Source organism: Babylonia areolata, chromosome 13 (genome assembly GCF_041734735.1).
Source record: "Babylonia areolata isolate BAREFJ2019XMU chromosome 13, ASM4173473v1, whole genome shotgun sequence".
In the NCBI taxonomy this organism is placed as follows: domain Eukaryota; kingdom Metazoa; phylum Mollusca; class Gastropoda; order Neogastropoda; family Buccinidae; genus Babylonia; species Babylonia areolata.
The window spans coordinates 23,355,239-23,371,296 of NC_134888.1; the positions used below are offsets into that span (position 1 = coordinate 23,355,239).

The following is a 16,058-nucleotide window of genomic DNA, read 5'->3' on the forward strand; positions in this document are numbered from 1 at the left end:
TAATGATTTGATTTGCCCATTATGCCAGGAAGACAAAGAAGACAAAGTGCATTTTGTTTTGATCTGCTCGGCTCTTAAGGGGTTAAGAGAAAGATATATTCCAGCCAGATATTTCCGACAACCTTGTACATTCAAGTTGTGCTTATTGGTGTCGTCCAAAAGGCAAAATGATGTATGGAATTTGTCCATTTTCCTGCACAAAGCGTTTAAATTTAGAGAAATTGCAACCTCATAATATGTTTTGCAAATGTATCTGTGTTTCATGTGATTTCAAACAAATGTGATGTAACAAATGTTGTTTGTGTACCCCTTCATAGGGGCTATGGCCTGATGAATAAATCATCCGTATCCGTATCCGTATCTTGGTTCCTCATCCAGAACTCATAGGTTCACCAATTGTAAGATTTTTAGGAAAGCAGCTGCTTTTAATCTCACCATTGAGGTAGCCACATTTTGTTTTCAGGGATTCACACAGCACTTCAGTACACTACACCATGTTCCTCCTCTCTGCTAGTACAGCACATGACAAAATTACATGATCCTACACTTCACTACACTTTATACATTTTGACGTAATGTCATAATGTGTGTGTGTGTGTGTGTGTTTGTGTGTGCGTGTTTGTGCATGTTTGTGTGTGTGTGTGTGTGCGTGTGTGTGCGTGCATGCGTGCGCACATGCGTGTGTATGCATGTGTGTGTGTGTCTGTATGTGCCTGTGTTTGCCTGTGTGTCTGTGAATGTGTCTGTGTCTGTGTGTGTCTTGAGTAGGTTAGTGAATGAGCGGGAGAGGGAATGAGTGGAGGAAAATGAGGCGGTACAGGTATGTGTATGTGTTGTGTTAGTGGTGTTATACTGTTTTGAAATAGTTTTTAATAAATTTGTATCTTAAACTTTTTTCTTCTTTTTTTGTTTTATTCCTGCACCATAATCATGCCACATGTGTTGTCGTTAAATGCGCTCAGAAACATTATACAAATGTGCGACGCCATCAACGTCATCCTCATCCTTGTCGTCATCTTCATCATTAATTGCTATAGTCATTGTCTTCTTTTTCTTTTTTTTTAGAGGGTGGTGGGAGGTTATTATGATCATTACATGTATCACCTTGCACTATGTACCACCACTGTCACAGCAATACTCACAGGTGTTCCCTTTTCACCTGGAATTCCAGGTCGACCATCCTGGCCTGCCATTCCTTTCAAACCTGACCGCCCCATTTGCCCATCACCACCAGGTAAACCAGAGTTACCTCTGCTTCCAGGTAATCCATCCAGTCCTGAACACACAATTATCAACCGCAAGGTCAGACACCTGGACAACGGAATGTTTAGCAAGGTATGATGATAATAGTCAAGTCAAGTCAAAATGATCTTTACTGAGGGTAAAGGAATAAGCTTATACAGCTTTTTTACATCCTGCCCTCAGAAAAAAAAACAAGAAGAAAATTTTTTTTAAAAGGAAGAAATGGGGAAGTGGGGGTCAGGAAAGGATATAGAAATAAACAATTACAAGAAACACACAAAAATTCTATCAAAAACAACAACAGCAACAACAGAAATAATACGAGCACAAATAGCAATAAATATACATAGTGTGTGTGTGTGTGTGTGTGTGTGTGTGTGTGTGTGTGTGTGTGTGTGTAATTTATGAGATGCCTGGTTTCTTGGTGTATACCTTGACTGTGGTGAATGTGATGTATCTATTTTGCTGTGATTTGGGCCTATGTGACATGAGACTGTGATATTGCCTGTTTTGATTTTTGTTCATGCTTCCATGTAACTGTTTCTTAAATTTGCACGTTTTATTGTAAAGTGCAGGTAGCCCCATCTGAGATGAGGGTGCTGCGCTATATAATCCTCCATTTATAATTATCATTAGTATCATTATTATCATCATTATTATCATCATTATTATCATTATCAGATGAGTAAGATCTGTTTAAAGATGATTATTTCCCATAGTACATTCAGATTAATGGTCCATAAATTGGTAGAATCTAACTCCTGCTGGCAGATGTATGCAAGCATTGTCATGAAAACTAGGATGTGTGGAAAACCGGAAAGAAGTAGTTTTTCCTATTCTAAGCAATATTTGGTGGTGACAGATGAAGTAAAACACACACACACACACACACACACACAAACCAAAACTTTTGTCATTTCATCAATTCACACCGTGTCTAAATACAAACATGAGCACAAAAAAAAAAAAAAAAAGTCTCCAAAGAAAAAAAAAATCAATATCTATTTCTTTCTATTTTTTTTTTTTTTTTATTCATTAAAAAAAAATATATATATATAGATATTTAAAAACTGATTTTCTACTCTGGTCCAAGTTGCACTGAAATCTGCCTTAAACTTTCGAAAGAAATGTCAAATTGCAGCGAGTTTCACATTACCCTAAAATCTGACAAAAGTAATGATTTATTCCATAAAATACCAGATTCCATATAATCATGATACAAATATAACATCCGAGTAAGCAATTTCATAAAATGGCGACTTCCAATAAATGGGTCCTCTCTGAATCATATCTTGAAATAAAAAAAAAAAGGAAGTATCATAAAATCAAACAAAATGAAATCAAGTGAAATAAAATCAACAAAACAAAATAAACCAAAATATACAGAACAGAATGAATTAAAAGAAGGGCGCAAAAGCCGAGTGGTTTAAGCATTGGAGCTTTCAATCTGAGGCTCAGTAATGGTGCCTGGTGGGTAAAGGGTGGAGATTTTTCCAATCTGATCTCCCAGGTCAACATATGTGCAGACCTGCTTGTGCCTGAACCCCCTTTGTGTGTATACAGCAAGCAGAAGATCAAATACGCACATTAAAGATCTGTAATCCATGTCAGTGTTTGGTGGGTTACAGAAACAAGAATATACCCAACATGCACACCCCTGAAAATGGAGTACAGCTGCCTACATGGTGGGTAAAAACAGTCATACATGTAAAAGCCCACTCGTGAACCTGGGAGTTGCAGTCCACTAATGAAGAAGAAGAAGAGAATAAATCAAAACAAAATGAAATAATACAGAATGATTGACATAACTTACCTGGACTACCTACTGGATCACGTACCAGTTGCATTGCTTAGTTCTAACTTTTTGACAGTTACAAGTGACTAAATGCCTACGTTGACTGAACTACGCCATTGGTCAGTTCCATACTACACACAGGTGTGTAGGGTCAGGTCAGGTCATTAGATCTGCTACTGGTAATCTGTAATCCAGTACAACCTGTTCAGGGTCGGGTTGCTGGCGACTAAACCGGCACTCCCACCGCTCCCTTCCGGGACTGGTGAGGCGGGTGGCTAGACACCCTTATGGAGATCCATAAAAGGGCGTTGGCTCAGGAGAGCCACCGACGGCCATCTAGCTCCACCGTGCTGTGTACATGCCACACGCAGTTGGCCCCCGGGGTGTGTCTACCCATGCATGCGAAGTCTGGATCCGGCAGAATCTGCGGAAGAAACCTATCGGTTCAACGGAGAGGAAGGCGGTTACAGCAACGCACTGTGGAGTGCAGAGAGCAAGATGAGACACCGAAAGGATATCTTGGTCATCCACTGCATCCGTGCTCATCCTCCAGATATCTCGACTTAGTCTTGCCACTGGAAATTGGTGAACCCGGACGAGAGAGTGAGGTGGACGTTGCAAAACTCCTCTTCACTTTAAACAAACTCATCGCGCAAGTCATCAGTCATCCTTCTTGACCTTTCATCCTTCATCCTTTCATCACCCCCAAGTCCTGTGGTGACAGGCGAGCGACGCAATGACAGGTGTGGGTACACTGGCAGTTGCAGCCGAAGACCTGCATGCAGGCGGCTCAGGCCATAGGGTCGTTCTTCATCGACAGGAGCAGCGATGGAGCTCGGCAGCCGTCTGAGCGTCTGAGCAGCCCTCTTTAGGAATGCACTGCTCACCTCCCTGGCATGAGGAAGGGGCTAGAAAAGGTGCCCTAAAAATTGCCTGCTCCATATCACCCTGGCCAGCATACTGAGGCTGGCAGGGACCCTACATCAGCGGTCGAAACAAAGAGAAAGAAAAGAAAAAAACAAGGATCGTTCCTCTCACCATTGGTGCTTGGAACATAAGGACTCTCCTGGACAGAGATGACACGGACAGACTCCAAAGGAGAATGGCACTAGTTGCATCCGAACTCGCCAGATACAACATCGACATCGCAGTCTTGAGTGAGACTCGGCTTGCAGGTGAAGGCGAGCTCTATGAACGGGGATCTGGTTACACCTTCTTCTGGAGTGGACGAGGAAGTGAAGAGCGACTTGAGGCTGGCGTTGGTTTTGCAGTAAAAACAGCACTTGTCAGCAAGCTAGCTGGAATCCCAAAGGGAGTCAACGATAGGCTCATGACCATGAAACTCCCACTGGCATCTGGCCAGAAGCACCTCACCATTGTCAGTGCCTACGCTCCAACCATGACCAACCCGGATGAAGTGAAGGCGAAGTTCTACAAGGACCTTCACTCTGTCACTGCTGCTATCCCGAAAGCAGACAAGCTCATCATTCTTGGGGACTTCAATGCTAGAGTGGCTCTGACTACATCTCCTGGGATAAAGTGATTGGAAAGCACGGCGTGGGCCACTGCAACCCAAATGGATTGCTTTTGCTTCAGACCTGTGCAGAGCACAAACTGTTGATAACCAACACAGTTTTCTGCCTCCCTACCCATAACAGGATGTCATGGATGCACCCTCGCTCAAAGCATTGGCATCTCATCAATTACGTCATTGTCAGGAAAAGGGATAGGCAAGATGTATGGTGACAAAGACCATGTGCGGCGCCGAGTGTTGGACAGACCATCGCCTTGTAGTCTCGAAGCTGAATATTCGAATCCAACCCAAGAGACGTCCCCAAGGCCAGAAGGCTCCAAAACGGCTCAACATCACTAAGCTGAAAAACATCACCATCAAACAAACCTTTGTGGAGCTGCTAGAAGATATCTGGAATCCAGAATGTGGACCCTGCATGAGCTGATCTATAGTACAGCTTCAGAGACCCTGGGACCCATGACCAGAAACCACAAAGACTGGTTTGATGAAAACTGTGATGAAATCAAGCAGCTTCTGGATGAGAAACGCTGTCTGCATCAAGCCTACCTGAGCAACCCAAAGTCCACATCAAAAAAGGATGCGTACAATGCCATCCGCAGGACTGTTCAGCAAAAGTTACGTCAGATGCAGGATAAGTGGCTGAGTGACAAAGCTGATGAGATCCAGGGATATGCTGACAGGCACGATATGAAGAGGTTCTATGATGCCTTAACTCACTCGCTGCCATTGTCCGCATATGCGGACATCGTCGGAGAAAGCGTTGGATGCCAATGTCCGCATATGCGGACTTGGATTTTAAAAAGTCGTGCTGTCGGAGTGACGCGTCGGATGCGAAAATCAAAAGCAGATGTGATATCTTACGTCACCTCTGGTCAGCTTTTCATTCACACACGCTGCGTGTGTGTCGCGATAAGCTCAACTGCAGTTGATAACAAAGCGTGCCCCCTGTTAGCTTTGTAAGTTGTTTGACAAGATGGCGTCACGGCGAAGTGTTCGACACGGTTGGAGAGGTGAAATGTTACTCAGCGTCGAAGATGCTTTGGAAATGATCCAAACTGAAGGCTCTGATGTTGAAGGAGATAATGTTGATTCTTCGGACAGTTAATTTGAACCAGATCCCGATGAACTAGAAACAGATTCAGCCGCTGAAGAGAGTGTTTACAATGGAGAGGAAAGTGAGGAACATGTGCCAGCAGATGAGACAGACACAGACGACGAAACCACTGAGGAAATGGACTGTTTTGCAAGTGTTTTCACCAGTGATTGGATTGACAATTTTTCCTTTTTCCCTCTTGCACATCCCTTCACTGGCATACCAGGTTTGTCAGCTGACTGGCCAGTCAACACCCAGCCGGTTGAGTTTTTTTCTTTGTTCTTTGATTTTCATTATGTAGAGACAATATTTTTTTTTGTATGTGTGAATTTCAACTTTCTTCATCACCTGTTCATACTTCATTGCATGCACTAGGTCTTCAGTTCCTCAAATAGTGTTAGAATGTGATGTGGAACATGTTGGTGTACCTTTCTGATGGGTGCAAAAATGCTAAAAAATACACTAAATATGGATACCGCGATCAACATCAAGATGGTGAGTAAATACTTTGATTTTTTGCACACATATGGAACAACATTCCTTGCATACATATACTAAATATCAATTGTCTGGGTGTTTATTTGGTTTTTTTACAATTTTTTCCCCATCCTATACAAACCCTGGGTTTTCAGGGATTGGCAAGGGCAAAAACTCTTGTCATGGAGTGAGTTAAAAGAAGTCTACGGCCCCACATCCTCAGGATCATCCCCCCTCCTCAGTGCAGATGGGAATACCCTGATCACCGAGAAGGAGAAAATTCTCGAATGCTGGGCTGAGCACTTCAACAGTGTCTTAAATCACCCTTCTTCCATAAATGGTGGAGCCATAGACCGTCTCCCACAAGTCCCCATCAACGAAGCACTGGACGATCCGCCAACACTTCTTGAGACCCAGAAAGCAATCCGTCTGCTATCTAGTGGCAAAGCACCTGGCTCAGACTCCATACCAGCAGAGGTCTATAAGGATGGAGGCACTGTGCTGACTGAGAAGCTCCATCAGCTGTACTCACTCATGTGGAAAGAAGAGACAATCCCCCAGGATTTCAAAGATGCATCTATCATTCACTTGTACAAGTGAAAGGGGAACCGGCAAGCCTGTGATAACCATCGGGGCATTTCCTTGCTCTCCATCGCAGGCAAGATACTTGCCAGGATCCTACTAAACCGCCTCACAGCACACCTTGACCAAGATCATTTGCCTGAGAGCCAATGTGGATTCCGGAAAGAGCGCGGAACCACCGACATGGTGTTTGCTGCAAGAAAAATGTCAGGAGCAAAATGCTGATCTGTTCTCCACCTAAGTCTACCTCACTAAGGCCTTCGACACCGTGAGTAGAGAGGGACTGTGGAAGATCATGGCCAAGTACGGATGCCCTCAGAAATTTATTTCCTTGGTCAGCCAATTCCATGAAGGCATGCAGGCTCAAGTACAGGACAATGGCAAAACATCTGCTCCTTCTCCTGTCACAAATGGTGTCAAGCAAGGCTGTGTCCTGGCTCCAACAATGTTCAGCCTCATGTTCTCTGCAATGCTTACTGATGCCTTCAGAGATGGCGATGTTGGAATTGGCCTAAAGTACCAAACAGATGGCAAGCTGTTTAACCTCAGAAGGCTTCAAGCAAAAAGGAAGGTCATGACAGACATCATCATAGACTTTCTGTTTGCTGATGATTGTGCCCTCAACCCTGGATCTGAAGCTGACATGCAACTTAGCATCGACAAGTTTGCCACTGCCAGCAGGAACTTCGGCCTTACCATCAGCACGAGGATTACTGAAGTTCTCCATCAGCCAGCCCCTGGGAAACCCCACGTTGAGCACAACATCACAGTCAACGGTCAGAGACTCAGTGTGGTGGAGCAGTTCACATACCTTGGCAGCACACTGTCACGAAATGCGACCATCGACGATGAAGTGAACGTCAGGATTGCAAGAGCAAGCGCAACCTTTGGTAGACTCTATGCAAATGTCTGGAACAGAAGAGGCATTGGTCTTGAGACCAAGCTAAAGGTCTACAGAGCAGTAGTTCTCCCCACACTACTGTACGCCTGTGAAACTTGGATAGTGTACCAACGACATGCCAAGAAGCTGAACCACTTCCACACAACATGCCTCAGGAAGCTACTGAACATCAAGTGGCAAGACAGGACCCCAGACATGGAGGTGCTTGCAAAAGCCAACCTTTCCAGCATCTTCACCATCCTGATGCAGTCCCAGCTTCACTGGGCTGGACACGTGGTGCGCATGCCAGACCATCAGCTGCCCAAAAGGCTCTTCTATGGCGAGCTGCAACATGGGAAGAGATCACACGGAGGTCAGAAGAAGCGCTTCAGAGATACTCTGAAAGTCTCTCTGAAAGCGTTTGATATCAACCCTCACTCCTGGGAGGAATCTGCAGTGGACCGTGACAAATGGCGCGCTGCTGTGCACAAAGGTGCCAAGTTGTGCGAGGCCAACAGGACTGCTACAGCTATTCAGAAGAGGCAAGCCAGAAAGTCATAGGCAAACCAGCTCCCTGACAATGATATGCCTGTCTTTGTCTGCCCCAACTGTCAGCGAACATTTCGTGCACAGATTGGACTATTTAGCCATCTGCGCATTCACAGAGATTCATACGCATCCCCCCCACCCCCCTCCCCCAGCTGGATGACAACGATGGTCATTATTGATCTCGATGGACACACACCACTACACACAGTTAGTGGCAGGTTACAACCATACTAGGCTCTTCTGTCCGAGCAATGTAACTGGCTCCAGGTGAATACCATTATATTAAAATGAAAACAAAATGATTTGATTAGATCAGATTACATTACATTAAATCACAACTGATGAAAAAATGAACTTCTGTTCACAATACCAAACCAAACTTACCTGGACTGCCAACAGGTCCAGGGTAGCCTTTGGTACCTGGTAAACCATCCATTCCAGGTAGACCGTCCTGACCATTTCTCCCACGTCGGCCTGTTACAACAAATGCAGACACATGACTCAGGTGAGTCATGCCTTTTCCATCACAACCACACCTTCCTCACTCTAACCTACTGAACAGACAACTGGTATAGACTGAGGAGTAATCCAGACTACTGTCCAATCTGTTAAATTTTTCCCCATTACTCACACAAAGAAGTTTCCTTACTTTTAATACAAAAACTTGCTATTTTGTTGTGTTTGTGTGTGTTTTTTAAAGCCAGTGAATTATTTTCTTTCATTGTAAAATTGTGGTAATATTAAAAACAATGCTTTTTGGCGACACACTCTCCACAGGATTGACCAGACAGAATTTTACACAGAGAAATCTGTTGTGACAAAAGTAATAAGTTCCTATACAATACAATACAAAATATGGAGAACTATGAGACAAACAACAGCTGATGATTTTGCCAGCTTCACCACATTCTCTCAGACCTGTTCTTTGAAAATGGTTGCACTTGTACAAAATAAAATATTGAACAATACTAGTTCATTCCACTATAAAAACTGGGCCACTTCCTCATGCTAAGCATAAGCAGGTGGGTTTATGCAAACTGTTTTGTCTGTTTCATTTATCTAAGTGTGCTGGTCTAAGTTTCTGTTGTGCTAGAAGATCTTGCATTGGTTTTGGACAAGTATCTGAACAGTAAAGTTATTTTCTTCTCCAAGAGATTCCCTTTTCTAATGATAACATTCATATTTCAATCTGCCAAAACTTGATTGATCTTTACCTACAAACCGAAACATGCACATACTTATACATGTATGCAATCCTCACACAACACACACACACACACACACACAAACATGTGCACGCTTATACATTTTTTTTCATCTAAAGCAGATTTATGTTTGTAACGAAGAGCTGTCATACACTAGAATCCTACAAGTACAGACAAAGTTAAGCAGCGTCACCTGGTTCTCCAGGTATGGAGGCACCCCGCTCTCCCTTCTCGCCTGGCATTCCTGGGAGCCCGGACTGACCAGGTAAGCCACTCATACCTGGTTGGCCTGTCAGACACACAGTTCACACACCTGTGAAGAATGAACAGGTAAGCCACTCACACCTGACTAGCCTGTCAGACACAAATAGTTCACACACCTGTGAAGAATGAACAGGCAAGCCACTCACACCTGGTTGGCCTGTCAGACACAAACAGTTCACACACCTGTGAAGAATGAACAGGCAAGCCACTCACACCTGGCTGGCCTGTCAGACACAAACAGTTCACACACCTGTGAAGAATGAACAGGTAAGCCACTCACACCTGGCTGGCCTGTCAGACACAAACAGTTCACACATCTGTGAAGAATGAACAGGTAAGCCACTCACACCTGGCTGGCCTGTCAGACACAAACAGTTCACACATTCTCTGAAGAATGAACAGGCAAGCCACTCACACCTGGCTGGCCTGTCAGACACAAACAGTTCACACAACTGTGAAGAATGAACAGGTAAGCCACTCACACCTGGCTGGCCTGTCAGACACAAACAGTTCACACATCTGTGAAGAATGAACAGGCAAGCCACTCACACATGGCTGGCCTGTCAGACACAAACAGTTCACACATTCTCTGAAGAATGAACAGGCAAGCCACTCACACCTGGCTGGCCTGTCAGACACAAACAGTTCACACAACTGTGAAGAATGAACAGGTAAGCCACTCACACCTGGCTGGCCTGTCAGACACAAACAGTTCACACAACTGTGAAGAATGAACAGGTAAGCCACTCACATCTAGTTGGCCTGTCAGACACAAACAGTTCACACACCTGCGAAGAATGAACAGGTAAGCCACTCACATCTGACTGGCCTGTCAGACACAAACAATTCTCATTGATGCCCCTCCCCCTTCTGTTTTGTTTTGTTGTTGTTTTTTGTTTGTTTGTTAGTTTGTTTGATTTTGTGTAATATCACTTAAAAAGACAAGACATAAAACTGAAGATGACAACAACAACGATGACGATGACGATGACTACTACTACTACTTCTACAACTACTACTACTACTACACAGCGCAGACTGACCGTCCTCTCCTCTCTGTCCAGGGAAGCCGTTTTGACCGTCCCTGCCCGGAGCACCTGGGCGACCTTTGAAGCCTGGCAGTCCATCCACCCCATTCAGCCCGGGTGGGCCAGTGGACCCTGGGAGGCCTGGCACACCTGGCTCCCCACCGTCCCCAAGATCACCTGACACACATACACAGAGTGCCACACCCCTCCTATTAGCTGTTTTCACTCTTTAGGTCAGAAACATGCACCCTTACAGAAAGGTGATCTGTTTGTGTTGTGGTGTGGTGTGTTGTGTGGTGTGGTGTGGAGTGGTGTTGTGTAGTGTGGTGTGGTGTGGTGTGTTGCACTATATGTTGTTGTGTTGTACTATATTGTACTGCATTGTGTTGTGTTTTGTTGCATTATATTGTACCCTTCTGGTGACATATTCTGTTGCATGGTATGGTATGGTATGGTATGGTATCGTGTTATATTGTTTGGTCAGCAACACAAAATCTTCCACTCAGGTTTTTCAGACTTTGGCTCGGTACAAAAAACACTTTCTCTGAGCTTCATAGGTATTTTCTGGTTCAGTGCTTTCTTATTTTTATTTCTTAAATTTCTTTCACTCCTTTCCTCTCTCTCTCTTTTATTTCACCCCTCCTCTCTTTCTTTCCCTCTCCCTTGCTCTCTCTCTCTCTCTCTCTGTCTGCTGTGGATATGTGCATGTAACTTTCATCTAACAGAACACCCTATCAATCCTTCAGTCAAACATTTTCAAAAACAGTTAACTCACTCCGAATGATGGAACGCTATAGCGGCTTCGACAATTAAAAATTTGTCCACGTTTTCCTCATGGGGAAGCATAAAAATCTCAGCCACACTAGTCACTGCGAACATGTCAAGGGTCGAATGGAAAGTTTCTTCGTGAGGTTTCCGTGACTATACACTCGCTGGCCATCCGTTGACCTTGGTGCCCCACATGACAAACTAATCTGCATACATATCGAAAATGGCGTTGCTGGCAATACAAGTGGAAATTTGGAGCAAACTAGATCACGACAGTGGCTTTTTACTGCTGCTGAAGTGATTGAAATGCTTCAAACTGAAGGTTTCGACATCGACGATGATGATGAAGGCATTGAATAAAGTATCTGCAGTGAAGAAAGCTACCAGCATGAAGTTACTGACAGTGACTCAGCTTCTGAGGGCTGTGAAGAGAGGGAGGGGGGTGGGCATACACACAACGTTTGAAGAGGGGTCAGTGGGTCATGTACAGGGAGTTTCATTCAGTTACTTTATGTTTTGTATTTTTTGTGATTTTTTTCCTAACCCTAACAAATGGGTCATCTGCAGGGGGAAGCAAGGGAGAAAACTATTCGTCTGGAGTGAGTTAAAACTTGAAGGCTCACAAGGTGGATACAGCTGACTTGGAAAGTTTTCTTTCATTGCGTCTCAAAACATTCCAGTTTATGAATCATAATAATAAATGGTGATTACGGGATTAGGGAAGATTTGGGGGTTGGGTGGTTGGAAAGAAGATAAAGTTCTGAAATAAAAGGTTAACCACAAATTGTACTAATTCTGTTATCCATCTCACCTTTTTGACCAGAGCGACCAGGTAAACCATTCTGTCCTGGAGGGCCAGGTGTACCTGGACGGCCACGGAAACCAGTCTCACCCTTTGTACCTGTAGAAAAATGTCCAAACAACACACCTGTTGAAAAATGTCCTAACAATATACCTTTCAAAAAATGTTCAAACAATACACATGAGAAAAACATCCAGAGAATATGCCTGTCAAAAAACGTTCAAACAATACACCTGAGAAAAATGTCCAGACAATACACCTGAAGAAAAATGTCCAAACAATATACCTGTCAAAAATGCCCGAACAATATACCTGTAGATATATACCCAAACAATACACCTGTAGATATATACCCAAAAAATACACCTAACAATACACCTGTAGATATATACCCAAACAATACACCTGTCCAGAAATGCCTAAACAATCACAGTCTTCGGTAAACAAACATTGAATATACCTCAGCAATGCCGTATCTTAGTTAATCATTCAGTTACCCCCTAGCTTGCTGAAGCTTGATGAAATGAGATCAGTGTGACAGGGTAGGTATGGGTAATTGCGAACAGCGTGTAATTGCAAATGATTCGTACACTGCCCCACTTCGAAGCGTTCTTAATGGTTGCATTTCACAAGTTAACGTCTGCTTCGACCTTTTCCTAATACCTTAATGAATACCCATTTCAAAGAACCAGTCAAACATTAGCTATTTCTGGCTATTTCTGCACTGTTTCTTCTCTTAGCACACCATTGCCAACCAGGGTTACAAACGTACTCTCAAAATCCTAAAATCAAGAGAAGCAAGTTGTTGGACTTGAACTTCGACACAGTTTAAAATAGTTTTATTTGATTGGATATGTTGAATGCGCATTGCCAGTGCTGGGAGAATTTAAAAAAGCATATTGGTGACAGATCATAATGCCAGTTTTAACAGGAACCTGCAAAATATTCTTGTTTGCAATTAGACCATAGGATATTTTGACGTGAGTCTATTTGCAAACGATGCTGCACAGTTACTGAGCGCTCTCAAAAGGGTGTGTTTGTGTGCAGTGTGGGGTGTGTGTGTTTAAATGTCTGTTCGCATGTTAGTATGCATGTGTGATCAAAACCAGTAATACAACAGTCTGGTGCGATGTTCCAATAATATGTTATGTCTAATGAGTTGAAGACCTACTTCTGTTTTAATTGTCTACATGTACCCAAAACCATCATCCGCAATTAAGACTTGCCCATTCATATTTACCCTCAGGCACCCCTGCTATTTCAAACGTTGACAAAAAGTTGAAAAGAATGAACAGACGAGTTTTCCTGGTGCAACCAGTCAGAGAAAGCCTTCAATAACAAAAGTATTACATTTGACTACCGCATGACATGTAATCTTTACAGGACACACGCTGAGCTGGTCGCTTCAACTGGATCGCTTGCAATTACCCATACCTACCCCATGAGTTTCTACTTTATGTGCACTTATCAATGGTGTCAATGATTTTGCTCAACAAAAGTGAAGCAGTCCCAAGAGAAAGAAGTCCAAATACAGAATGGTGACTGACAGCCTGACCTGTAAATTCGGTCTTATCGGAGGTGACAGTCCTTCACTGACGAGCATACTCGTCAGCAATAGTTAACTGACTGACAGCGAATTGTGCTTCCCCCCCCCGCCCCCCCAACTCTGCATCCATACCACACCACCACTTTCTTTCCCTTTTCCTCAGCCAAAAGTTATATTTAGCGATGAGTGCAACAGCCAAGTGGTTACAATGATGGACTTTCAATATGAGGGTCCCGGGTTCAAATACCAGTCACAGCCCCTGGGAGGAAAAGGATGGAGAATTTACTGATCTCTCAGGTCAACAGATGCGCAGACCTGCTAGTGCCTGAACCCCCTTCATTTGCATACGCATGCAGATGATCAAATAAACACGTTAAAGATCCTGTAATCCATGTCGACTTTCAGTGGGTTATAAAGACAAGAACAAACAATCATGCATCCCCCTGGAAATGAAGTATGACTGGTTTCATGCTGGGGTAAAAATGGCTATACACATGAAGCCCACTTGTGCTTTCAAGTGAATGTGGGAACCGCAGCCCATGAACAAAGAAGAAGTTATATATAGTTTAACAGAAGCACAGATAAGTAATTTGAATACATAAACAATAAAAATGATCAGACAATCATTTGCATCATCATGATTTTAGTACTCTTGAGCTTGTTTACCTTGTCAACGTCAATTTTTCAGGTTACTGTATTAGTGTATTAGTCCAGAAATTTTTTTTTTTAATATTCCAGACCTTCTAGAAAAAATATGAGAGAATGGATCAGCAGGGTAGACAACAAGAAAAGAGGAGACAACCAAGAGAAAAGGAAAAAGCCAGAAACAAAGCAGTGATGCCTAATATTGCATACAACATACAAGCTTTCCATGAAGAACCCAAAACACAGATTATATCCGTTCACCCCTTGTGAAATATGAAAGAATGCAATGTTAACAACAACAAAAGCATCCTAATACACCATACCTTATGAAGAAGGCACACACACACATAAACACACACTCTCTCTCTCTCTCTCTCTCTCACACACACATGCACAGATTTTATTACCAAAGGTATGCAAAACTATCCTGGAATGTTATGACACAAAGTCATCCCAAAACAAACTTCCTTCAGTTTTAAGAACTAAAACAGGGCAGCACATGACAAAATGACCTGTCCAAAAAAAAACTTAAAAGAATCTCACCTGGAAAATAAGGTAAACCATCCAGCAGACAAAAACTATGGCCCAAGCACACACACATACACAAACACACACACACACACACACTCACACACGTGGATAAGAAAGAAAGAAAGAATGAATGAAAGAATCTCACCTGGAAGTCCAGGTAAACCATCCAGCCCTCTGTTGCCAGGCAGACCATCCAGACCCCGCTGTCCAGGCAGGCCAGGTAAACCAGTGCTGCCATCATCCCCCATGCCACCCTGCTCTCCAGGTATTCCAGGCAGGCCGTCATCACCACGCAAACCCCTCAGACCAGGATCACCTGCACAGCATCACCATCATTATCTGTCAGGATTCTGGACATCCAGGTGAGAATCAATTCCTGAAAGACAGAAAGAATGACAGAAAGAAAGAAAGAAATGACTACATATATCAATAACACAATAGCTCAGCTGCCGATATTTTCTCCCCCTCCACTAAACCTTGAATGGTGGTCTGGGCGCTAGTCATTCGGATGAGATGATAAACTGAGGTCCCATGTACAGCATGCATTTAGTGCACGTAAAAGAACCCATGGCAACAAAAGGGTTGTTCCTGGCAAAATTCTGTAGAAAAATCCACTTCAATAGGAAAAACAAATAAAACTGCACGCAGGAAAAAAAAAAGAAAAAAAAAGGGTGGCGCTGTAGTGACGCACTCTCCCTGGGGAGAGCAGCCCTAATTTCACGCAGGGAAATCTGCTGTGATAAAACGAAATACAAATACATATACAAATACATATCTACACACAAGCACACGAGCAAACAAATGTAGCAGTAAAACAGACTGTCATATTGAAAGACAGAAAGAATGACAGAAAGAAAGAAATGACTACATAAATCAATAACACATATCTACACACAAGCACACAAGCAAACAAATGTACAGTAAAACAGACTGTGATCTTGAATGTGCCATTAAAATAAAATAAAATGTGTGTTTTTGCATATGAAAGAAACTAAGACATACATACGAACTTAACCCTCCTCACACACATACATACAGACATGGACACACACACACACACACACACACACACAAACACACCCCACACACACAAGAACTCTCACAATACACACGCACG

General features: G+C 43.3%; 1 protein-coding gene across 1 annotated transcript in view; it reads right to left on the minus strand.

Moving 5' to 3' along the window:
- The window catches only part of LOC143289156 (uncharacterized), a 90,708-nt gene that overhangs the window by 24,527 nt on the left and 50,123 nt on the right, over positions 1–16,058 (minus strand). Inside the window, exons 25-30 of the mRNA XM_076598057.1 lie at positions 15,087–15,257; positions 12,229–12,318; positions 10,665–10,826; positions 9,551–9,646; positions 8,537–8,626; positions 1,143–1,276 (exon numbers count right to left, since the gene is read on the minus strand). Of these exons, the coding sequence (XP_076454172.1) occupies positions 1,143–1,276; positions 8,537–8,626; positions 9,551–9,646; positions 10,665–10,826; positions 12,229–12,318; positions 15,087–15,257 (743 nt within the window). The remainder of the gene's footprint in view (positions 1–1,142; positions 1,277–8,536; positions 8,627–9,550; positions 9,647–10,664; positions 10,827–12,228; positions 12,319–15,086; positions 15,258–16,058) is intronic.